The 25,787-nt window shown below is 40.6% G+C and overlaps 2 protein-coding genes and 2 long non-coding RNA genes across 13 annotated transcripts in view; 2 read left to right on the top strand and 2 right to left on the bottom strand.

Annotated features, from left to right (window-relative positions):
- The window catches only part of SNX14 (sorting nexin 14), a 64,866-nt gene extending 46,199 nt beyond the window's left edge, over positions 1 to 18,667 (bottom strand). For 3 of the 6 annotated variants that reach the window (XM_080389317.1, XM_080389319.1, XM_080389318.1), the window contains exons 1-5: positions 8,766 to 8,965; positions 8,554 to 8,674; positions 7,635 to 7,711; positions 7,444 to 7,522; positions 380 to 423 (exon numbers count right to left, since the gene is read on the bottom strand). In XM_080389317.1, coding sequence (XP_080245443.1) covers positions 380 to 423; positions 7,444 to 7,522; positions 7,635 to 7,711; positions 8,554 to 8,674; positions 8,766 to 8,905 — 461 coding nt within the window. In that variant the 5' untranslated portion in view covers positions 8,906 to 8,965. Of the gene's footprint in view, positions 1 to 379; positions 424 to 7,443; positions 7,523 to 7,634; positions 7,712 to 8,553; positions 8,675 to 8,765; positions 8,967 to 15,744; positions 17,298 to 18,529 lie in introns of those variants that run through there. The other 3 variants (XM_080389321.1, XM_080389320.1, XM_080389322.1) reach the window with 3 other exon arrangements.
- On the top strand, positions 9,003 to 12,506 carry LOC308064664. Of its 2 annotated transcripts, none has more exons than XR_013928477.1 (2): positions 9,003 to 9,092; positions 10,882 to 12,506. It is a non-coding gene; the product is annotated as an uncharacterized lncRNA (long non-coding RNA). The 2 variants fall into 2 exon arrangements; XR_013928478.1 differs by having other exon boundaries at positions 9,062 to 10,245.
- Positions 18,577 to 25,787, top strand: part of LOC308064663 — a 7,241-nt gene continuing 30 nt past the window's right edge. The window contains exons 1-2 of the long non-coding RNA XR_013928476.1: positions 18,577 to 18,698; positions 19,460 to 25,787. The exon at positions 19,460 to 25,787 is cut by the window's right edge and continues 30 nt beyond it. This is a non-coding gene — a long non-coding RNA (uncharacterized lncRNA). The remainder of the gene's footprint in view (positions 18,699 to 19,459) is intronic.
- Positions 25,301 to 25,787, bottom strand: part of SYNCRIP (synaptotagmin binding cytoplasmic RNA interacting protein) — a 25,279-nt gene continuing 24,792 nt past the window's right edge. For all 4 annotated transcript variants that reach the window (XM_080389364.1, XM_080389365.1, XM_080389366.1 and 1 more), the window contains exon 12: positions 25,301 to 25,787. This exon is cut by the window's right edge. The gene's annotated coding sequence lies outside the window, so the exon portion shown is untranslated.

The following is a 25,787-nucleotide window of genomic DNA, read 5'->3' as shown; positions in this document are numbered from 1 at the left end:
CTGGAAATAAATTTGGGGGGGGTGTCTGAGCTTTTACACAAATTTTAATAATTTTTTAAATAAATTTAATAAATTAATAAAGCCATATGTACTTCTGAGTTATCAGAAAATTAACATATAAAAATGAATAATCTAAAAGTGGTTTCAGGATGAAATAAAATTTCAGAACCACCTCTACCGTGCCCAAATTATTACAAGACCTGTTGTTCTACTCTGCTAAGAGACAATAAAATGGTGAAACTGTAGCACTTAAAAGTATGCTTTATATATGCACTTTTACTAAAGAAACAGAAATGTTTATTTTCAGGTGACTATTTCTTAAACAGTTTGACAAATATTTGAGAGTCAAAACCAGTTAACTTTTAGGTAAAGCTCATACCTGTACCATGGATAAATGAAGTTTTCCAGCACCAACTCAAGCACCTGTGCAGAACAAAGACAACCACATTACAAAACAAATTACCATAAATCCTTGTTAGAAGAGGCAAAAGCACACCTTCCAAAACTCAAAGAACATAATTCATACATCATAAAACTTTAACATACAAACGTGTACATTGCAATCCTATTGTGAGATCAATAATTTTGCATAATAATCAGTACTTTGGGCAAATTGCAACAAAGTGGTGGTTTAACCTGCTATCAATGTGAAACAGCTGCCACTCTTACTCCCGACAACACGAAGCACAGTGCCGTGGCCACTCTGTGAGGCAAATGCTATGAAAAATGTCATCTTACCTCAAACAGCCCTTTCCCAATTTTTCCGATCAGTCCTTGTTCTTTTCTGATGTAGTGTGGAGTGTCCCACAGGCACAGCTACCCATCCTACACTTATACACATCTCCACCTGTTTTTATCCAAACACACCTCCCTTTTCCAGCTCTCTCCCACCCTCAAAGTGGGACAGTCAATCCTGTACGCTCACCGCTCACAAAGAAAGCAAAAGAAGAATCCTAAAAAGCAATTCCTAGGAAAGTCATTCTTCTTTCTCCACATCCTGCACCACAGCTTTCAACAAAGCCTGCTTTATGGTCCAGCCATCTCCTGAAGTCCCAGCTGGAGCACTTCCCAAAGTTCTTGTCCTACATGTATCCTCATGGCCTTCTCCCTCCTGTTCCTAGCCCCTGTATATGCCACCTACGTGCATCTCTGTAGGAGAAGCTTTTCCATCCTTCCTGTCAGATCTATTCTTCATAGGTCAAGACTGTAGTTGCCTTTCCCATGTCAGAAAACCTGGGTTAATCAGGAAGAACCGGTGCTGTTGCAGCCATGTCACAGGCACACCCTGGTCCAGCTTGGCTTTCAACATCACAGAAGGGAGGGAGGCAGAGGAGGCGACAGTCCCTGTTCAATCGATGGGGCACAAGGTGTACTGCTAGCGAGACTGCAGCTCTGACATCTCTCCTTACACCTACACAAAGTTTCAAGTAACTGTCACAGTCCTTGCACTGTGATTAGCAAAAAGAAAACTTCTGAAGGGAAGGGGAAACATCAGGCAGTGCTGAGGAAAAAAAAACACAAAGAAGGAAAAGGAAGGAGGATCTCTCCTCCTTCACTAGAAGCCCAAGATACAGTCCATACTACCTTCTCCTGTCACGAGGTATCCCTTAATTTGAGTGACTGCTTTAGAGATCACTTTGTTCCCAGCAGCATCAATGCTGATCAGGGTAGTAAGAGAGAATACGTATGTTGCTACGTGAGGCTGCCGTGCCATATTCTACAGAAGGAAAGTTTTGCAAAAGAAGCTACCGCGTTCAAAGAAAAACGTAAAATCTGTTTGGAAGGAAAGCTGAATGTAGCAGTTGATGTACAAGTGTCATTTATGAAAATAAGTATTATTCTTCTTAAGAGATTTGCTGCTACGCTCATTCACAGTGTAATGCACGGCAAGAATTCAAGACTTACTAAATATATACTGCCTTTAGGGCACTACATACCATTGTTCTACCCATTATTATAAAAGCACACCCAATAAAATGCACACTATGGCCTTTTAAATTCCTCTCAATTCCTCAGACTTGAGCAGCTGATGAAAAGTCTTTTTCCTCTCTTCATTACAAGGAATATCACCTACTCAAATTTGGTAAGATACTCTCTCTTTTCCAATTTATCCATTTCAGTTATTTTCCTCCCTTCGTTTTTAAGGGTGAAAGAGAAATACTGAGCCCTCCCCTCACCCTCTCTCTACAAGGATGTTTCCCAGTTTGGGATAACTTTAAATGTCTGTGTTGTGCACCAAACAAAAGCCAACAATGACTTTTCTCCTACCCTTATGTGCCATAGCAATATTAGATCTTGAAAATGTAATATGATCATGTGTTGATGATGGATGGATAGGCTAAATATTGTGTGATCCCTCAAAATCTCGTATTTCCATTAAAAGTGGAGTGGAGGGGTGGGGGGAGATCACAACACATGCTTTACTTCCCAGTCCAGAAAAGATCAAGAAATCCCAGAGAATCTAGTTTGGAAGTTAATCTTCAGACAAGAGGAGGGAGATGGCATCCAGCTCCAGTCAGCAAACACAGACCATTGACCTTAAGAGCAACAGATCAGACTACTCAGAACAATTCCCCTGATGCCTTCCACAGCACTGCCAGTACATGACCCACCGATTTATTCCATAGAAATGTCACTCTTGCATGTACTGACTGCAGCATTATTTTTGTTCATGCAGAGTTTCTACCAAAACAAATCTCTTTCAGGGCCCAAACTGCAGACTCTTCCAAAAAAGTGCCTTTCAAAAGCAAAGGCCTGCAGAAAAATCCATCCTGTGCATCACATTGGAACAGGCTGTCCAGGGAAGTGGTGGAGTCACCATCCCTGGAGGTATTCAAAAGACGTGTAGATGTGGTGCTTGGGGACATGGTTTAGTGGTGGACTGGGCAGCGCAAGGTTAACAGCTGGACTTGATGATCTTAAAGGTCTTTTCCAATATAAATGATTCTGTGATCTATTAAAGGATCCCTTTTCTTTCTTCCTCCACTTTTACAATGTGCCTCTTCATGAAGAGCAATGACATCTTCCGCTTGGACAGCCTTCGAGCACAAGACCATGTACTCAAAGGGAGCACAGCGCACTCCTCTTGAAAGAGCTTTCTTTAACCATGACTACTACTTTGGAACCAACAGCCTGTCCATCAGGCTTTCAGTGCGTGTTGCTGCAGTTCCAGGTCCTCAGATGCTAACATAACTTGTTTGCCTACAGTCCAGAGGCTTCTAAAGCCACTAGAATTGTTTCCAACAGTGAGAAATCTCATTCTTTCTGCTAGCTACGCCAAACACACACCGTTCAGAGAATCATCCTCCTGTGGTTATTACATCAGCAAGGAAGGCAGGGAAGACACAAGACCTGATGACCCATCGCACTCTGGATAAGGTTTCTTCAAGATTTACCCCATCAACATTTGCCAGTGTTTCTCTTGTTATCTTCCACTTCCACAGTCACACTGTAAGTAAGGGGTTTATGGTAATGTTTCCACAGGACAATGCCATACAGATAAACCCACTAGCAGAAGACCCAGAAGCAGCACGCACAGAGACAGAAAACTAACCCAGAATGCAGTTGAAGTCCACATATCACTGGTCCTGATACCGCAGGCCAAGGCACATTCTACTAGAACTCAAGTTATCTACACAGTCTCCGTCACACCAAGGTGCTGTACAGAAGCTAAAAGAGTGCTCCAGCGTGAAATCATCCACACTGCAAAACACAAGCACTCAAGTAATAACAGGTCATTGACTGCCAGTAACTGGAGTTCAGAGCATACAGCCTTCCCACGAACCCTATGAGCCTTCCAGACTGCATCAGTGTGCTTCTGCAAGTCAGAAATAAACCTGTCACACCATCCACTGAATAAAGCACTACAAAAGCAGGGTACGTGTATCCACTTCCATTCTAGCAACACCAACAATATTATTCAAGCTCAACTACTCACGCTACGAACACATGCCAACAGAGTAGATCAGACACCTCAAAGAATGGCAGCTAACGATAAGCAATTTCCTTGTCTGTAAAGTATTATTCTCTGGTTTTAAATACAAGCGATGAGTCATTTCAGGTAAAGCCTACCTACTTTTCAAGTATTTTACAAAATTACTGGTTCTACTATGCGTAAGCAGTTTTGAATTGGTAAGAGATTGCAAGTGTAAATCCAAAGGCAGTAGGTAGCACTGTAAGCAGCAGCTGAAGAAAAAACAAAGAGAAATTATGTTCTAGCATGCAGTACGACACTGTGCGCTTGTCATTCTTTGCTGCTGAACAAGCTTTCTCTGGACTGCCATAAAACAGACCCCAGTTGTCAGGAGGAGGAACTACAAAGCTGAGTAATGAACAATTCAGTAACAGGTCAGAACTACCAGGCTCAGGTAGACTGGAAAGGAGCAAGGATATGATAAGTAAACCACAAAAGCAATCTTAAAAGCCTTAGAAGACAGCACAACTAGATAGCTGAGGCAACTTTCTGAGGGTAGAACAAGAGATTCCTAATAAAAAAGCATGCAGGCCACTACGCTGCTGCAAGAGTTTAAGACTGGCAAAGAGCACGTTCAGACAATAACTGATGTCTTGTCACGCATTTGTCTGTATCTTACTTTTAGAAAATAAATAAAAAAAAAAAATAAAGACAAGAGATAAAATTCTGGTCCCATAACCAAGTCAAACTAAAGAAAGGTTTGTGAGATTAACAGACAGCACCTTGATCCAGTAAGGCATTTCTTTCATGACGCTGATCAAGAGTAGCAGAGCAGCTTTCCAGATTTGACTTGCAATCATCCCTCACACAGCAAAAATGAGATGGTAGGGAAAGAGCTGAGTTCATTAACTGAATAATAGAATTCAATTCTCCCTTATACAATCTGTAGCACCCAAAATTATACACAACATAAAACTGGCCAACAGATATCGCATCCTAACGCACAAAGAAAGGAAACGCTGGGGAAACTAACATAGAGCCCAATGGATTAGAAATAGGAAATAAAATTACACTTAGGTCACTGCACTATTCTCACACAGAATACAGCCCAAACTATCAAATACTGATAGATGCATGGTTGAGGCAGTTTAGAGTTCAACTATAATAATAAACATAAATGAGCGGGGGAAGAAAGTCCAAGCACAGGCTTTTCTTACTGTTTTAAACCATGTGCAGCAGCTAGATAACCAAAACAAGGTTGTAAAACATTAAGAATTTGCAAAAGTGAGACAAATTGTCATCAGAATCCAAGAGAAAAATCCATACTTGTGAGAACAACTCACATTCCTCCTGATTTGAATGTGTATTAAATTGTTCTGCAAGCACTTGAAAACACAAGCTTAAAGACTATACAACTGATTCAAATTAGAAACACTTGGAAATGAGAACATTGCCAAAATTCTTCAACCTGAAAAGGAAGAACTAGAAAAACTAATCCAGAATAAAAAAATCCCAAAATTATTCCAAGTACTTGAAGAATCTGCTTTTCAGAAGCAGGTTGCACTCTGCACTTCTTTAGAATCTCATTAATCTTAATTCTCACCGTATCAGCTTCCCTCTAACGTATGACCAGCCCACAAAAGAAAGTAAGAGCAGCCTCTCCTTCCAACCTAAAGCAGGCTATCCAATTCCAGACACACATTACACACTGCATCCCCAGAGCAGATGGTCAAGAGGAATAATCCAGTGTCGGTAGAATCCCCACTACCCTTTTAACCAGTACACAATAGCTACAAGAGGGAACAAGGCAATGAGATTTTTCACTCCAAACAGTATCCTACACGGGTGAAAATGGTGTATCAAACAGACAGCTTGTTTGGGTCCATCAAAGATGATTACCCTGGCTCACTGCCCCAGCAAGGCACAGAACCTGGGTCTGGCACTTCCCTCTAGTTAAGCACCCAAAGAAAAGAATGAGAAACACGGCACAGATGTACAAAAGCTGTCTGTATCACTACATAAAGCGGGGCCAGGGACCTGTCACTGAAGTAAAAAAAAAAACAACAGCAAAGAACAGTCCACACCACTTTGGTAAAAGCAGAACTACAGCAACAACAATCAAATACGAAACGCCAATGTGTAGCAACACATTTTAACGATCAGTCTGAGAAGATAGTTATGGTATCTACTAGTATCTCTTATGAATGACATAATACAAAGAACTTTTTTAGCATTAAATTCCCATTTAAGCTAAACAGGAAAATTTCTGGTTCTTCAGCATTTACCACACCCTTTGGTAAAATGCGTCAGCTATTTGCCGCCCAAAATTCCAAAAATACTACATGCATAAAGCGTTTATTTTCCATTCTATTATTAAAACAGGAGATTAAAAAAATAAACCTATTAAAATTATATATTCAGCAATATTAATATTTTGATACACTTAAGCCCAAACTTATTTAAAAAAAAAAATAGATTTAAGTAAGTTTAAAAGAATAAATGCTAGCTTCCGAAACTGCAGAGGAAGTTACTGCGTTAAACCAAAGGAAGTCAACAAGTTGTTATCTGTGTTTTTTTTAAAAACATTCTCAACTGTCCAACCCTCCCTTCCCTTAAGGTTTTCACTCTTTAGCTACTCTTGCTGTGGGCTGTGCCCAGGAGACCATCACGCACAGCTGAATTGAAGTGTTAGCTTATACCATAACTGCACGCAGCTTTTACTTCACACACCACGTTGTTAATTGCAAGAGCTGACATGCAAGAATCTTCTCACTTCTGACAGGCCAATTGTTCATCCTCCTACCACAGAACCTCAAAGTTCTAATTCTAAATAAATGGACATAAAGCTACAGATGTGCTTGCATATTTTCCTAGCTTTAAAAAAGGAGAAAATATTATCTATTTAGCTGCCAATATATTTCATCAATTACCAATTAAGGAAAAAAAAACAAACCCAAAGAACAATGGCTCTTTGGATAGTTCTTCTTAAAGAGAAAAGAACAAACAAAACTCCTGATTTACAGCCATCTTGAAAAACAGTGTTTATGCTATTCTTTCAGTAAATTTACTAATTTCTTTTTTAGACAGATTTTGTTACAGCTTTGTCTGATGATGTGAAATCAGCTACCATGAAATTACCATCTTCATTACAAAAATTTTGTAGCTGGAGCAAATAATCCCTTAACCTCCACTTCAAAATACTAGGCAGACTGAAATCCTTAACTTTCTCAGAATCGGACACATCCAGTTATAAATGTTCTTTCCCATGTACTTCCCAGTTTACATAGATGTTTCTTCTATGCATGCTACTACAGAACAGTCATGACTGCATTAGCAAGCAGGCCATCTCGCCTCTCTGCTCCCAGTATATGTTCTTCTGCTTTTTTTTTTTACAGAATTTTACAGAAACAAGCTAACATACACAGGAAGCACATCTGAACTATCTATTGAACCAGAATTGATAGGTCTAAGACATACATAATAAAAACTCAATGAATTTCAAGGCACTAAGAAAACGACGCAGCAATTACCTCTGAGAGTGATGCATCAACCTTGGAAGGCACTTTCAGATCCAGCCATGGCTGATAATTTTCCAGAAGCAAAGTAGGTCTGCAGGACAGAATGGAAAAGTTGATGCAACAGTATTTCATAGAAACCTTCCTACGGCTACATGCAAAATATAAGAAATACTAAGCTTACCGGTGCCACGTATTTAATTTACCTGTGCCTCTTGCATTTCACCTTGCCACATACAGCACAACTATGGCCGTGGGGAAATAGCTCCGGCAATTCTAATTGCTAAGAGAAGATATTTGGACAAGTTTACATTCTTTGAAATGATTACTCTCTTAATATGTTGATACATTCATGAATTTCATCTGATACAGCTACAGAAAACCGAACAGCATAAAGACAAAGTTGTTCCTCCAGCAAGAAAACAAGATAATGAGGCATGGTATGAGAAAAAACAACCGAACAGAAAAACTGCTTCCACTAAAATCAAGTTTGAGCAGGTAGATAACCTTTCACATCTCCAGTCATGTCTCCATAAATCTGCTGGTCTAGTAACAGACCAGCTGGCTTCTCTGCAAAATTACCTTACTCGCAGACTTGAGTTATTGCAACTATAACATTCTTAGTCCTATAAAATTCTACATTAAAACATTTTAAGTTAGAAAACAGTTATCTCCTTTGGGAATGTTTTATTGGTTTGGGGTTTTTTTTCTTCGAAACACAGCACTACTTTCTGGTTTGATTACAATCAGCAAAGAGGCACTGGCTTGCCAAAGTTAAAGGATCGCTAGGCAAAAAACCCCAAACTTGATAAAAGAGAATACAACTATGTAATGTCTCAACTACTTGCTACTCAGGTGCCAACACTGAAAAATGAAACATCAAACAGCATCCATGAACGCCCTGCCCAGCGGGCTTCACAGCTATATAGAGATCTGATAGGACTATGCAGAAACGTATGAAGAATCCAAAGTCTCAATCATTGTGGTTTTGCCTCTAAATAGGCATGTCAGTGAATACCAGCTGTACTGACAAGGTGCACTTGTGAAAGCAGCCAGAGTTACACAGGAATTGCAGCCCAGTATAAATTCGTACCAAATTCAAAGAACGTTAACAGACATATTTACCTTGGGTTTATACTTTATTGTAAAAAGAATGTTGGGCAACAGGGAATCCGGTCCCAGCGAGCAGTAGAAGGTGACGACGCCAGCCACGAACGACCAGAAGATCATGAGGACATGCAGGTACCTTACAGACAAACAGAAGGCGACATCACGGCCCGGCACGGTGCGGCGGCGCCACCCCGGCCCGGCCCGCCCCAGCCCGCCCGGCCGGTTACCGGTTGAGGAGGAGAGTGGCGGCGCCCAGCCCCAGCAGCAGGCAGCAGAAGAGCGGGTACTGCCGGCAGACCTCCCGCAGCACCTCGGCGCCCCGCGCCCGCTGCCGCAGCCGCTGCCCGGCCGCCCGCAGCCAGCCCATGGCGGCCGCTGCCCCGCGCGGGGCCGGCCGGGCCGCAGGGGATGCCGGGCCGCGCCGCTTCCGGCCCGCGCCGCTTCCGGCCCCCGCGGCACGTGACGGCGGGCACGTGACGGCAGCGCCGGCGCCAGGCGGGCCGGCGGCCGCCATGTTGTTGGCGGGGGGCAGCCCGACGTGGCGGCGGCGGGAGGTGGGTGAGGCGCCCCGGCCCGCGGGCCACGAGCGCGGTGCGGCTGCCGGGCCGGGCGCTCCCGCCCCGCCTTCCCCCCCCGTCCGGCGCCGCAGCTCGGGGGAGGCGGGTGTCGCCGAGGCGGCAGGGGCGGGGCGGGGGCGGGCGGCCGCGGCGAGCCGCCGCCTCGCTGGAGCCGGAGCGCCCCGAGGCCTGCGGGGGCCTCAGCCTTGCGGGGCGCGCGGGGCGGGCCCGGCGGCGGCTGGCGGGGAGGAGCGGCGCTCCGAGGGGCGCGGGGGAGCGGAGGAGGGCCGAGCCCGGCCGGAGCCGGGGCAGCGCCGGGCTCCCCGAGAGCCGCCCCGCAGCCCGCCGGTGACGCGCTCGGGTGGCATTTGGAGCTCTGCTGTGTCACATACTGTGCTAAGCCCTGTAAATAGAAGATCTCTGATGACAGAAAGCGTACCTAGTTATAAATACTTAGGTTGCGGGCAACAGGGGCTCCCTGGGCCGAGCAGCCAGAAAGTGCTACGTCTGATTAAGCGCTCTATATTTAGATGATGACCAAACTAAACCGTCCAGTTGACTGGGACACTAAAACCATATAAACCTGTCGCAAAACTTACTAATTGCTTGTAAAGAAAAGGAACGGGGTAGGCAATTTTAACAGAGCCCTCCATAACATCAGTACACCTACGAAGTTAAGACATTGGAACTATACTAACCCTGGAACACAGTTTATTGCTAGTGAGAAGAATTCAAAGCTAACTTCACATGAATAATAACTCCTTCAGGTACAGCACGAGCCACAACCTTTCAAACTGTCTGAATGCTTTCAGTGACTGTAGTTACTCAGTCTTGGCAAGCTCAAAAGTTAGTTAATATGACACTACCGGGTATGGGAAGTTTACTCCAACGGACAAAATAAAAGTGCTTAGAACAGTTTCTGGGAAATCTCCTAGAGGGGATTCTGAGCTGCAAATACCAAAAAGACCTGCTCAAAGAGAAGTGCCTGCTTTTACTTTGGAGAAGTAGTTTGCATTAGCCCCACACAGGCACATTTGGGCAAAGGGCACCTAAACGCACATGAAATACTTCTGTTCAGAAAAGTCGGGTTTACAAATCTTCAGTGAAAACCCCACAACAATGCTGTTAAGGAAAAGTCAGTATTTGGAAGGTAAGTCAGTATCTAGAAACCAAAAGCTGAAAATAGCTGTCATAATCTTTGCTCAGATGTTTTGTCATTTTATGCAACACTTCCCTTAACCTCTACAGCAGGTGGAATGCTGCAGTTTGTCTTCAGTATGTTGACCTTTCTCAGAGAGCTTGGCAAAAGCCCAGAGTCGGCTTGAATTTCTTTAAGAGCATCTGCACAGTATTATTTCATGTCAGTCCACATTTTCTGCTAGAAAAAAAATAAGATGCATACACACAGAAAATCTTCGTGCAGTCTGCTCAGAGGAAATTTTTTTTGCTACTTGCTTACTTCATCCTCAGCTTTACTGCTTGTGATTTTTAGTAATTCAGTTTGCAATGTTTTTGCTAAGCAGTAACTGTTAAAATAATTCTTAAAATATTTCATAAAGATCTTGCAGCATCACGTATCTGTAACACGGGAAGTGACTTGCACAGCAAACCAGCAGCAACAGTTTAACTCCTGCTTCTATTTGTGTTCTCTACTCTGGTTTAAATTTTTTTGATCTGTAGCTTCACTCTTCAGGATTATGTTTATGTAGTGTAGAATCTCCACAGTCACATTTAGCACTAAGCGTACCTTACCATTTGAGAAACTGTAATTTCCTTCAATTCACAGACTTTACGACGCTACAACCACCTGCTTCATCCCATCCTGCTCTGCTTCAAACAGTATTAGCATTGCCCGTCACCCTCTGTAACCCTTGCCCCTGTGACTACTCAGATTGTTCTGCTACACTGAAAGACACAGTGCAGGGTTTTTTTCCAACACAAAGCATGCAAGAACAAAGGGGAAATATTGACAACAGCAAGCTTTTCAAGATTCTGTTCATTTTATGCGAGAAACTTCATCCATTCCCCAACAACAGCAAGTCTTTCTTCTTTCGCAGAACTTAAGGTTCTCGTGTTAACTGGAGAACTGAAGGGGAAAACATTCATCTGCAGATGGGCTCTCAAGCAACATGGTCAGGACCGAGTTATTCTGGAAAGCTGAATTTTATTCTAATATTTAAAATGTGAAAGGATCTTTTACTGATCGTACAAGTCATCTTATGGAGTCCGTTCTCCGTATTTTTAATTTAAGAGCAACAGAGGATTGCATATTCTAGCATTCAAAAAAATGTATTAGTGTAGATCTTCAACATAACTCAAAATATAAAGCTACATTTGTTAGCTGACTAGTATCAGTTACAAGGCAGAGATTATATTTACCAAAGTGCCCTTTTTTTTTTTTTTTGCTTAAGAAACATGCTTGTTTTAACAAACTAGGCAGCAGACTGTAAGACACAGATTCTCACCAGCTGACTGCATTTCATTTACTCTGCAAGTATGCTTTTGCTCTTTTCAAGGCATTACACACTTTTCAGGGATAGCTGTCCCAGGATAATGTAATCCTTCACATTTAGCCAAGGAATTAGTTTTCCTTTATGAATTATTTTCCACAAGTCCCTCATCATTTTTGCAGGCCCCTTCCATAAGTTTAAATATAAGGCTTCTTCATATTAACCTTTATCTTCAGCCATTTAGAAGAAAACTTTTAAAATATTTAGCAAATAGCTAAGCTTAAATAAAGAAGTGAAACCGAAGCTGGTAACTCAGATCCCAAGAAAATTAAGCATTACTAGACACTTCAGACTTGATTTTCACCTTCAAAACTTACTTGTCTGTAAGAGAATTCAGTTGTATGCAAAAAAAAACTAAGGTGAAAATTGGTATTTAACAGCACTTCTTGGCCCTTCTGGATTAAAGGAACACTGAAACTTTGGGGAAAAAGTAGCATCTATTTGATACAGATTTCTGGTTTGTTTTGGGTAGAAGGGTAATTATTAGCACTTAGGTAGACAAAATTAGCTTGACGGTTATAAAAAGTGTCACATTCATTTGTCTTATTAATATACTGCTAATAGTCCGACTTATGGCAATGGCAGTCAGCTCCCTGTAGCACCCACAGAGACCTGTACTGGTCAGCTGTATGGGGATGTGTGCTGCCAGTGGCTGGTGCAGGTTCTTAAAATTGCCTCCTGGACTGACTCTCAGTATTGTACGATGAAAGCAGACTGGATGAGGAAATAATAACCTGGGGCCAAATAGCTGTTGGATACAGCAACAGGGGCTTGGATTCTTGGATAAAGTCCCACACAAGTTGTCTTCTAGAAGAATGGGGGAGCTCAGCTGCTCCAGAACAGTAAGCAGCAAAGTGGCAAATGGAAGGAAGAAATAGTTTAAAAAAAAATAAATCAAAAATGCACAACATACTTCTCAAAAGATCACTGATCTCCACAGTTGTGGAAGAATTAATTGCCAACTGCCATAAGTTTTAAATCTGTGTAATGTAGTTTGTTTAGAAACAGATTCAGTAGGCAACTGAAGTTGAAGGGGAAGGGCTAAGGGGTTTCAATTCTAAAAGGTGACTCAAAATTCATCATTACTTCTGCTGGGCAAACCAGAGGGGTGCTGAGGAGTGCTGAACGTACTAGAATTTCACTGGGACAAGCAAGGTCCGTTTGGGAAAATGTACCACTGGGAAGAAGAAGAAAAAAAAAAAACAACCCAGCGTGTCAGAGGCAGTTTTGCCTTGAGGAACTTGTAATTCTCAAGAGAAAGTAAAAAGGGTCAGAGCAACACTAGTATATACAGAGCTTTTCTTCACATTGTTTACGTGAAAAGAAATCTTCTGAATTCATTCCTCATGGACTAGCTACTGGAGAGAATTCAGGTATTAGAGATGAAAATAATTTGTCCTGTCATGAACTAGTTCATGGGACATTAAAAGAGAAGCATATAGAGCAGAAAGTTGCACGATGAGTGTAGAAGATGACTACCAACAGTAAGAAACAAAAGTCTGCAAAATTAAAAACAAACAAAAGACCAAAACCAACACAGCAAAACACACCATTAGAGAATATACATGAAGGGAGGCATGAGACCTATACAGCAGATATTTGAAAAATGCTTAAAAGAAATTAGTATTAGGTTTGTGGCAACATCTAGCAAAGGTGTAGTCTATGGAAATTTTATATTAGTTCACCTGAGCAAAGGATATGCACCTTAATCGAGTATTAAATGAGGTAGCTGAATTGGTTGGTATGTGCAGGGGAAAGATCTAGAAAACAATCTCTTTCAGAAACCTAGGCTGATCAGGGAGGGAGGGCTGGGAAAGCTGGCTGAATGTTAAGAATTTGTAAGAAAAAGTCAGTGCAAGAAATCAGGAGCCGTACCATAGTTAATGCCATAGGACATACTTAAGAGCTCCATCTAAATTAAAAATTAAGCTGTTTACTTACTATGGGGATAACGAAAACCCTGCCCTAAGATACACACTTTGTGAAAACAGCTACATTGGGTCCTGAAGGGAATTTCCACTGACCAACTCTGAGGTCAATAAGGGAAATTTTCAGGTAGGGAGTTTGAGGAGGAACTTGAGCCACGTTCCTTTGTTTCAGCTGAATTAAAAGTGTCAAGAAAATCCTTATAAGATGACATGCGTTTCTGTTAAATCATTGCGAAGTGTTGTAGCACCTTACACCTCATAACTATGATGAGACCTGTAGAATTTAAAGCTAGTGTAGTTTTTAACATGGATACTTGATGGATTTGTAGAAGAGCTGTACTGAATCACCAAAGGTTCATCTAGGTGAGCTTTCTGTTTGTGATGATGGCCATCAGGGTACACCTACCTAGGAAGAAGTCATAAAAGCATAGCAAGGATACTTTCCTGTAACATTCTTTTACTCCGATTCACAACCTTGGGGATATCCTGAGAAATGATTTTTTATCCTAAGCTGCAAGTTCCTTTTTGAGCAGCCATGAACTTCCACAAAATCATGCAGCAGGGAGTTCCACCACTTATGCTTGTGTGTGAAGATACAGCTCTCCAAACACACATGTTTCATTTAGTATTTTATAAGACATGGTGAAAAATCATTCCCTACTCAGCACAATTGCTCCTTATCAGTTTATCAAAAATACTCTGGCTACCTGAGCAAACTGTCTTTTCCAAAATGAAGATTCCTGCTCCAACGAGTTTTCTTCACGAAAGCACTTTGGTACCTTTTGCCATCTTTGTTGTTCTCCCTATCCTTTTCCAATTTTATTATCTTCTGTTTTGTAGTGCTGAAGTTAAGGACAGGATGCAACAGGGGGAACAAAACTGTTCAACAAAATGGCATTCAAAATTATGTTTATTCGTAGAACTAGTGTCTTCTTGAATTGTTGCTTAACTATTTGTTGCCCCACCTCAGTATTACTATTTTGTGGACTATGAAGACTTACGATCCTTTTTTCCTCATTTGAACACAGCTCAAGTTTTTGATGGATTGGTTTTCTCCACCTTAGAAGTGAAAAAAATCCTGACCTGAATCTTCACATACTCAAGAAGTTCTAATCAACACACAGAACTCCAACTAACTGTAACTAAACGGCTGCTGTTGTAAGCCAGCTTGTATCAGAGAAAGCTTTCTACTGATGCTAGAATGTCCATTGTTATGTCCTGATAACAATCAGGTAAACCCATAAATAGTGATGAGATCTGTTAGGAGGTATTTTTGGTGACTAGTGAGCTGGTATCCTGAAGCCCGTTGCTTTAGCTTCTGTGGATACAGCAGTAAATGCCTCAAGTATTTTTGTCGGGTCAGAATTCCAGGGAGGTATTTTTAGTTCAAGCAGCCCGTTTCTCTGACATGAAGTATGTAAAAGCAGTGCAGGGTAAGAGTTAAACAACATTAATTATCACCCTCAAAAAGTTACTTGTGCTTCAGTTAAAAGTGTTTCATCAAACACTTACGGGAATTGTTACAGAACCAGCTGCGTAACCAGGATATTGTTTTGTTTACCATTTGTTGGCAGAGGATGTATGGAATCAATCTGACATTTTCCTCCATTTAAATGATGTACAGCAAAATTTCAGGCATTTTCAGAAAGGTTAAAGAAAATAGAAAGCAACAGGACATAAATGCTACGTTCCCCTAGCAAGAATACTGAATATATGACAAAAGCAAAAAAATAATCTGATTTATTCTAACAGGTAGAATGCAGTGAATGACACAGCCTGAACAGAGGGCTATTCCTCCTCATACATTAAGGACAAGATTTGAGTTTGTTTTTAAAGCACACGGGCAGCTTGCCTGTATTACTTATTTAGTGGTATAATCAGAGCATATAGCTGCATGGTAAAGCTCCACTACAAGAGGAATAAGACAGTTTTAATGAGAGAATTTAAGAAGTGGGACTCAGTAACAAGATCTGCAACCTTTTTTACAGCTCACAACTGATCAATGCTATCTATCTTTATCAGACAGCTGCCCAAGTTCCTGAAGGTACATGGAAAGTACACCAAACCTCCCCACCACCACCACCCACCCCAAATGCTGACACATTTTCACAGGAAAGTCATGTATTATTATATACTTCACCTCTAGCACTGCCATTAATGGTGCTTCTGTAAAAGCAGACAATCGCTCCGTGGGCCTATCAGCAGACGTACCTTGGCAGGACAGAAAGCCATGGTCTCTCTTCCAGAGTAGTGAAGAACAGTTACTTGTGATTCCTCCAGATGTTCTGCAAATGCAGTTCCCGGTTATGGTGCGGACTTGCCACTTGCACAGTGGTTTACCCTAAAGTGTCCTTTGGGGAAGGAGAGTGCATGCTTAGGCAGGTAAGAGGACTTTGAGCTGTCTGGAAAAGGCAGAAATTGTGAAATCAAGAAACAAGGACTATTTGGAAGACTTAGCTAATTTAAGCAAAACTCCATTACTTACAAGTTTTGCTTTGCTTTTTATGTTCCATTTAAGTAACTAGTATTCTAGCTAGGAAAGGCACTGGAGCTAGTAAGGTCTGATACTGTACGGGGGACTATTATTAACACTCGCTATTCTGAAGCTTCCTAAATCAGTTTCTGATTTGCAACTGAACGACTTGCTACTGTATAAGGTACCTGGCTTACCTTTGTTGTTCTACAGAAGTACAAAAGAAACTTTAAAATGCTAGACATGAAGTTTTTCCTCTTTCACAGATACCTAAGTATTTTAAAGTATATATTAATAAAGGGGCATTTTGAGTATCAGCTTACCATCTTTCATATCAATCTGTAAGGAATAACATTTTCTTCCCCTTAAGAATCCGAGTCCTCTAGTCTAATCTCAAGTACATCCAGTATGTAGTGTTCCTTCCCCAGTCTGCCCCGGCCAAAGTTCCAAGGGAAGACTGAGGTCTTTGGGATTTCAACAGATGCACATAGGCTAGCTCACGGCACAACACACAGAACTGGCGGTCCTCGGATAAACCTGAAGACCTCAAGGCGGGTTCAGTACAGTTCAGATACAAGAGGGAAGAAAAAGGTTTTTTCCTTGAGAAAGCAGATTTCGCTTCAGAAGATATCAAAATGGAGAGAGGATTCTCTAGTGTCATCCAGCTTCCTAGCAGCCCGTGTAGGAATCCCAAAACCTAGGACAAGTAGTTAGCTCTCCACTGATCACCATTCAGCTTGAATATGGTAAACTAACCTATCGCCATACTGTGGTGTATTGTCTACATCCAGTGTGTTTCTGGGATGTATCATCATAGAATCTGAAATACGGTCAGGAAACTTGGAATACCAGTCAGTCTCTGTTCTGAAAAGCCTGTGTATCTGGTGTTCTCCTGGACCACAACAGTGGGGACCAATGCCCAGCTGTGCTTCTCCTCTGCATTTTCTCCTTCAGTTGTTTGTTGGGTCTGGAGAAGTCAGCTACCTATACAGTAATGACTCTCTTCTTCCCTGAAGCCCAAGGGAAATAGTTAAAAGCCAGGAAAAGAAAGAAAACCGAAGTCATATTATTATCTAGAAGAGCAGTTTTGGCAGGAGAAAGACATGGAGTTAGTGCATTTAGTCCAAGGTGTTAATTCAAAGCTGCTCACCTGAGTTTCACCAAGAACTTAGAACATGCACCGATCTCCACTGGATGCTGACTTCACATTACTTCTTGAGTCTGGAACGTTCCCATCTCCCACTGGGTCTTCAGAGATGCTGCACACCGTGCTCACCTGCAGAGAAAATGACAACTTTTCCCCACTGAAAGCTGTCTATAAAAACAAATACTCCTGTGTATCCTCAGTGCTGATGAACAAGATACAAAGCCTTACCAATGCTTAACTCGGTAAAGAGAGACCATCCCAGCAAACTAAACTTTGGCAAGTATATTCTACCTTCCCACATTCCTTCTTCAGCCTTCTCATACCTTATGGTCTGACACAGGCTTTTAAATTTGACAGCCTTGCAATAAAATTCCTTTTGTTCATTAAGGGAAGTGTATTTTCTTCTATTAAGACACGCAAGCTCTAGCCTAGACTTGAGGAAACTCAACATCTTCAAAATTCAGCAGCCTTCATACAGGCTCCTACCTCCTTCTCATCTCTTCAGGTCCCAGATGTCCGCTTCCAAACACATACTGTTCATTGTAAATACCTTCATTTCTAAGCATACGAAGGCCACCTCCCGTGTAGGATACGTGTATTCAGGCAACCTGCACAACCAGGTCTTTGACAAAAGGTCCCGGCCTAGTCCCAAGAAGTGATCAGCCACTTCTCCCCCATCAGGATGCTCGGCTTGTATTGCACACTCTTCCAGATAAATATGCAACTCTGTACAAGAAGCTGGTATACTCCGGAGCTCTTTGGGCCCATCCCAAATTTGAAATCTGCCAAGGGGCTGCTAGGCTGGCATTGATTCACCCCAGCTTTACATGTGGAACACCTATTCTCACTTTGTCCTCTGCATTAAGCAGCACTCAAATCAAGACTTCACATGCAAGCTTTGCTAGGAACACATTCCCTCAAGCATCACTCAATTAGGAGGTATCATCAAGCCCTATTAAAAAGTTTTTCTCAATTATGCTACTTCTGTCAACCCTTTAAGGGATTATTAAGGGCAGTGAGTGGCAAATGTTACACCAGTAGAGAGATGCAAGAACTCCTCACGTACACTGAAAAAAAAGATCCATCTTTGGAACATGTATCAGACAATCAAGACTGGCTTTCGCCGCCCTGGGGCTGAGACTATTAGTGCATCATTTCTGAACAGCAGGTTTACAAAGAGCAGCTCTAAGGTATCACTTGCCTCTCAGAACAGGACGTTTAGGCATAGTAACGGGGTTTCTTCACCATTTTTGTACTTTGCTGTATTCAAAACCTCCTCCCTTTCAGGGATACTTCCAGACACTTCTATTCTGGAATTTCTACCAAATAGGTAAGCTGCCCCAGTGATTACGACAGCCAGGACAGGATCTTCTTACCTTTTCACATGTAATCCAAGGACCCTGTGTCTGCTTTCCACCTGATGTTTGAATCTGGGCAAGATCCATCACCTGACATTCCCTTCACATCGTGCTGTGGCTGCTAGATGGTGCCTGGCTTAAAGTATACCCACCTTTCACAGGAAAAGGACAGACCGATTAATAGCAGGTAAGATCCTACAAAGCTGTAGCACAGCTAAATGAAGTTGTCAGAAGTTGTGGTTTGCCAGGTTCTTTCTCTGGCTATTTCGCCTTTAACCCCAGACTACAAACTTGCCAGCACATCTAATGGCCATCTTGTGCTCACAGGCATGCAATTTCTTTTCCCAGCTGTTCCATCACCTTATGTTTTCTCAGGGAGCAAACAAGATTATGCTTTGTTAAGAGGTTTCCCAAGCAAGCAGTGTTTGTGATTCTATCACTCCTATGTTAATCTTTTAAATACAAGACAAATACACTCCTTTGTGTTCCTCTGAGAAGGAACTTCCCTGCTTGTCATCAGTGCTTTAAAAAAAAGAAAAAGAAGATATTTACAGAAGACCCTTTAAGTTTTTCTTTTCACAGGGAGACGTTTTGCCTTTCAAGATGTCCAAGTCAAGACAGATCTATCCTTTTTTAAACTAAACATCAAACACCATTTTAGTTTGTGAAACCCGAGATGCCTCTACATCATTTTAAACATGTGACATAGGCAGAAGTTAAAAGATTATCACATTCATCTCACTTGCCCCATATCTAAAAATTCAACACCTATCTCTATTTAACCTGCATGCCCTTAGAAAGTGTGCTGCATATTCAAGTCCTCTCCTAAACACCTTCTGGAGATAAGGGGAGGGGGGGGGGGGGGGGAAGTAGTGTTGGGTTTCTTTACAATATATGCGTTTTTGCTAGATACAAGGATTCTAAAATCAATTTGGCCTTTCTTCACAGAATCAAGAAATCACCATGATTCTAAAATGCATGCCTTGATTACTGGGCTCTACGCTCAGCCACCTGATCTTAAAAATCAGAATTGCTAAGTTAACGGGTCCTTGTATCTTTAAGCTGCATATCGGATTGAACCTTACAGTTTTTCATCTTCTTGTATAAAAGCAGAAAAAGTTTTTTCTTCGAAAGGATTTAGAAGATTAAGAGAAGGCTTAAAATGCACTATATATGACTGTCTCCTGTTCTTCCAGACCACAAAAATCAGAGTGGATTGTCATCTACCTGCAGATGCACTGCAGTTACTATCCTAGTAGTTCTTTACTAACTCCACATTAAAAGTACAGAAGCCCTTTAGCATACTTCTCTATGAAATCATCTGCTTTAGTACAGGCCATCACTGAAGGCAGTCTGAGCTAACTCTGCTGAGATGTGACCACTACCCGATTTACCTCAGTGCCATTTGTACCTGTGTGGCGATACACTTCAAAGCACACTGCAAGCCAGGAGCCTTCACTATCCAAAAATTTAGTTGGCAATGCTTTTTCACCATTAATCTGTATACTCCTCCTCACTAATTTCTCAATGCAAGCTGTACTTTTTTGAAGTGTTACACTGAGTGCAACGAACTGTGAAAGTTTAGATACTGCTATGAAGAAAACAAAACCCTGTACTTCCTATTGGAAAGCCACACCGATCTCCACAGTTAACCTAAAAAACCACCAACTACTTCCAAGAAGCAATTGTTGGGTCTGAGACTTACTGATCAGTTCATGCCATACAGATATTAAGACTGCTTTCTTGGACAGAAACACGACCACCTGAATGGCTCAGAACATCAACAAACCAAACTGTGTATTTCAGATCCTTACACCATTTAAAAAAAATACACTGCCATTTATTACACCATACCCATTTTAAGATCCTGTCTATGCAAAACCAAGTTGCAAAGCACCACACACGTGCAAGGACGTTACTTTAAATCCAATGGATTTAAGTACTTCCAGATCCTTGTAATTTTAACTGAAAAATCAATCTCACAAGTTAATCCCATAATGGGATCTTTTTAAATTTGCTGAGAGGCTGTTAGCATTATGAAAAAGTAGTGGAACAGGCAGCAGAGATTACTCCACTACATTAATCCAGCTTCCACTGTACTCACTGTTATAAATTAAAAGCCACCTGAAGCTCGTGGTACCTTCAGAATTTCCACTGACAGAAGTTACCGCGTTTCCCCCTGCCTTTATACACAAGTCTAGGCTTCCATTAGCAAGAAAGCTCCAGCACATTTCTTCATTTGCAAGTTCTGACAGATTTTAACGATCTACATGCTGTGGTTTTCTTCAAAGTAGCTTTTAAGCATCCCATTCATTCAAAAGGAAGTGTCAACTAACATACTTCTGTAGAAGTGTAAGTAATATAAATAAAGGACAGATTCACTACACTAGATTAGGTCGAAGTTACATATTGGTCACTTCTTGGTGAAAATACTACTCACATACAGACCAGTGATTGTCACTGGAGGTTTGTATTCTGCTAAAACTACCAACATAAACACACATACAAAACTCACAAATTCTGTTAAAAACTGTGGATTGGAAACAGGTGAACTTGTTAGAACAACTGCTGGCACTGGAAGAAAAAAAGGCGTCACTGCACTATCCAAAAGAGGCCTTTGACCACAACCTGAAACAAGAACAGCCCTTTAATAGCCACTTCAGCTTTTTCAGATGCAGGGACTACGTATTTTTTGTGTGTCATCTTAAATGCTTAATATTAAAGATTAAAATCACCTTCCAACTGTGATAATTTGCATTACTAAAAGATTAATTATGATTTATTTTAGGCTAGCTCTCGCTAGTGTTTTGTAATACAGAGCTTGGTTCTTAAGTACGCTGAAATTGCACCTTAAGAAAAGCCCTAATTTACTAATGGGATTATTTATAAAATTGCCTTTGTTGAATTCTCACAGAAGCAGCTTTTTAGTCCTGAATTGGCTGTGCTTAGTAATACAGTTTTTTCAACAACCCCTACTAGTGACAACATCAGGTGCATTCTTTATCCCACTAAAGAGGGGAAAAAAAAACCAAAAAAAAAAACCAACTGAAAAAATGTTACTCTAGATGGCAGAATACTAGAAATGCTACAGCTGGAACCAGGAATTCAGGACCGGATATATTCAGTTCCTGGCTTTCAGTGAGTGGCTGTGTTCATGGAAAATCCCTTAAACTACTATGACTGCTAACCCATCAGTTTAAAAACACATACCGAGTTATCTATTAAACATTTTAGAGATTTTTAGATCTAAAGTATTTAACATTAAACAGAGCCAGATTATACTCAACATTCACTTAGCACTGAAGCGGACACTAAAACCGCAGAGTTAAAACCTACAATCTCACTAATAACTGCAGATAAAGAGTTATTGAAACAGTCTACTGAAGTTGGATTTTAGGTACTGCAAGTCATTTAAGTACTAGAACATCTATTTTTACTTACCATTATCTTCTGTGCAGTCAAATGGCATAGGCTATTCTACTGGCTGTGTAGCAGAACTAAGAACGCATTTCGAAACTTCCTTAGTGCAAAGAAAATAAGCGGTAAGATTCAATATCTTTTCTACATGTTAGTGACCAGAACAAGTAAAACTGTATTGTCACACTAACTGTGCAAACAAAGATAATGAACTGTCACCATTAATCAGCCAAATGTACCATTCTCAGACTAGAGAGAATCCAGATTCTGACACTGCAAGTTTTACCCAAATGACTGTCAGGAAATTAAGTGTTGCGTTTGGAGTAAACACTAAGTGTCATGAACATCCAGGAATGAAACAGCTCTTTGAACTGAGGTGTAGCTTGTGATTCAAACATTAAACATCCAAGACGAGTTTAATTGCCTATTACCTACATATTATGATTGTGTCTTTACTAGACGGTCACGGATGCTTTTTTTTTTTTAAATGCTTTTACCAGGTACCTGCAAGCCTGACCATCTAAAGCTTTCATGAAGACAGCTGTAAATCATCAATGTAACCCAATAGATGAGCTCAGCTGTGCAACAGCCACTTAAGAACTAGTCATTTAAAAATACAAGTTTGTGAAAAGAACTAGTAACCAGTTATATGTTGCCAAGACAAAAGATATCATTACATGAGACAATCACCTCTCTCTCCAAATTCCAAGTAAACTAACAAGCTAGTCCTAGTGGCATGTTTCAACAAATCTATCTATGGTAACAGTCAAGGCAAAGGAGCACCACAGAAAAGTCACTCTTTTGTCCTGTGGATTTTTTAACACAAGTATAACTAAACACTTCCAAAGTGCTGGCCAGATGACTATATGAAAAATCAGTCTCCCAGAAAAAGTTTACCATCAGAGTTCCTAGGAAGCTTTATCTTTGTTTGCACTAGATGGCTGTGAAGTAACAATCATTTATTCCTCCCCCTCCCCCTATAAAGGATCAAGGAATCTTCAGCTCGACTTCCTCTCCTGTTGCCACATACCATTTTTCTCTGACAGAGCAAATGACAAAACACAATCTGGTGTTTCCTCTGCCCAACTAATGCAACTAGCTAGCCGCAGCCAACAGATGTCATGTGCTGGTGCTGGAGTTAATTCAGCAAGACACTCGGCCAAGAACAACTTTTAAGTCCACCATAGCCAGTCATAACGTTGGGATTCATAAGCTTCAGGCTGTGAACACAAACTCAAGCTCCAATCTTGCTGGTTTCAATTCTCAGAACACTGCATTGTCAAGTTTATTGCCTCATTGCCTACTTCCAAAACTTGCTATTCCATTTTAAACAATTCACATTTTCCACTGTTTTCACTAAAGCAAGTGAGCCAGTAACAGCCTTTGTGGAATGTATCAATTTGAACATACTAATCTCAGAAAGTGTTACCTGTGTTTATATGTCCATGTTGCCTTTCAGTTTCATTTCTTTAAAAAAAAAAAAGTCTCCCCTCACTGATGTATGGAAGCATCCAAATAACTGCTAGGCTGAACAGAAAAGCTAAGCCTGTGAAGAATTATCATAGGCACAAGGGAAAAAAAGTTGCAGCCATATATATGTTTCTATCCTGAAATATTACATTGGGAATCCTACCTTCAGAGGAGGCTAAGTTTATTTTAGACTATGTCATATCCCTCACCCCCAAGAGGAGCGGAATATTCCTTATTTTAGGTTATAAAACAGTATTTAGGCAAGAGCTGTAAAACACAGAAATTCAGAAACTGGTCTTGGTATCTGTAATAACAGCCTTCCTCCAACAGTAAACACACAAACTTAAGTTCTGGGTCATAACAAATCTCCTCTTTAGAAATAAAAAAAAAAAAAAAAAAAAAAAGAGAAAAAATAGTACAGTTTTATGTCCTATATATGAAACCCTTCAAAGAAAAATGAATATTAAACCAAGAGTATAATTTAAAAAGCTGTGTATTGGAGTGTTTATAAACCAGAAGTGTTAAGCAGCAGCAGTTTCCGATTTCTCATTAAATTCAACTAGACTTAAAATTTAGGAACACATTACAAACCAATGAGGAACTACACTAGCTTACACTCAAGCCTTTGCAGGTGTTTCAGTAAAGAAAAGCCTCCTATGAGAATAAACAGAGGCAGCATAACACATGAAGCCAAGACTTGCTTTCAACGTGCCAAAAAGAACTTAGATGGCCATTTGTCACCAAAGCACCCCGTAAGAGATGCATTATTGCTGTAGAACATTTCAAGTTTACCAACACCCAAGTGCAACCAGACTGATGTTGTATATATGCACTTGCCCATTCTCACCAGTATTTCCACTTAATAATGAATGGTTTTTCTTTACACAATCAAATTTAAAGCTTTGAAAATAACATTTTTTTGATTTTTTCCACAATATTCATCACCACATGCAATTTAGTTTTCTGATCATTTTGCTAAAAAACTGCACCAATATCAGAACAGTGCAAATCATATTTAATTTTTAAAGTTATAATGGCTTGAGTTCATAATTAGAGGGAACACTGTCAAGATTCAATATTTTGCTCACTCACCATTGCTCGCACTCCATTAAAACACTTTCCTGTCAATTTTGCTCCCCCTTTTTTTTAAAAAAACAGTAGTCCCCCCATGCTTTTATCAGAGTTGAAATTAAGGATATGATCCACAATTTCAACACACATGGTGCCTTAACAGCAATGTTTTTATGCACTTCCATCAACTGTTGCAATTCCATAAATATATTATCCCCCCCCGCCCACCCCACCCCCTGACATTTCCAGACCAAGAACTAGTCTCTAGCACTTGTGATCCCACAAGTGTTTTAAGTTTTTTAGCAATGGAGAGATTTCAAGATTAAGAAATCTGAGGACCTGCCTTCTCCTACAGCCCCCAGTGTTTTTATTTTATAGCAAGTTCAAAATTGGTTTCCACATCTTGACAGTGTTCCTTATAAAACCGTATGACAGTAAAAGTGCCAGTAGGCATGGCAACCTCTTTGAAGGGAGCATTTAAACTCCTTGGCACTGGGAATACCAGCACCAAGGATTACATTGAAATTCAAAATTATACTTTAAGGCTACAATTAGCAAACCCACTTTCCATAAGCCTAATGTTCTATCACTAGATTTGAAAATTCAGAAGCTAACGCAACTGTATACTTTTATGCTCAAATTTGAGGAAAAAGTTACTTTTCTTTAGCAAGGGCAGTACACGAAACTGTGGTAGCAAATGTCTCTTAAGCATTGACTACTCATTTCACCATCATTCACTTACTTTGTCTTAAAAGTTCAAAACTGGCAAGGCACATTTACATATTCCAATGAATACTTGACAATTTTAAATTACACTTCATGTCCCAGCTATCCCAGTAATTGACATACAACATACTAAAATGGTTTATTAAGATAACAAAAAAAAAAAAATCAATTAATGTGAAACATACAGGCTATTGGCAACCACTATTCTAAAAATTATGTAAATACAAGTAAACATACTGAAATGTGTGCGATTCTAAGTTTTTAACCAGAAGATCTCTGTACTAACACACATTTATATTAATGACACATAAAAAAAATAAAAACTTTATTACAAAAATAAGTTACACTCGCCTCCAGCTTACAGTATAAAACAATTTTATTTGCAGGAATGCAAAATGATTGTTTGCCATGAGCATTTTCAACATATGACATGTCTAATTTTGTTAGAATTTGCATTTACTGGGGGAACTGGTGTGTATAAAACCTTAATTAGGTATAAGCTTCAATTTTCATTGTGGTGCCTATGGGTATGTGGTATAACTGCAGTATCCCTTTGGGCAGGGGGTTAAGGGAAGCTCTTTATGCCAAGTCC

The sequence above is a fragment of the Falco punctatus genome (genome assembly GCF_963210335.1).
Source record: "Falco punctatus genome assembly, chromosome: 5".
NCBI classification, from domain to species: domain Eukaryota; kingdom Metazoa; phylum Chordata; class Aves; order Falconiformes; family Falconidae; genus Falco; species Falco punctatus.
This window is presented reverse-complemented; position numbering and strand designations above follow the sequence as displayed.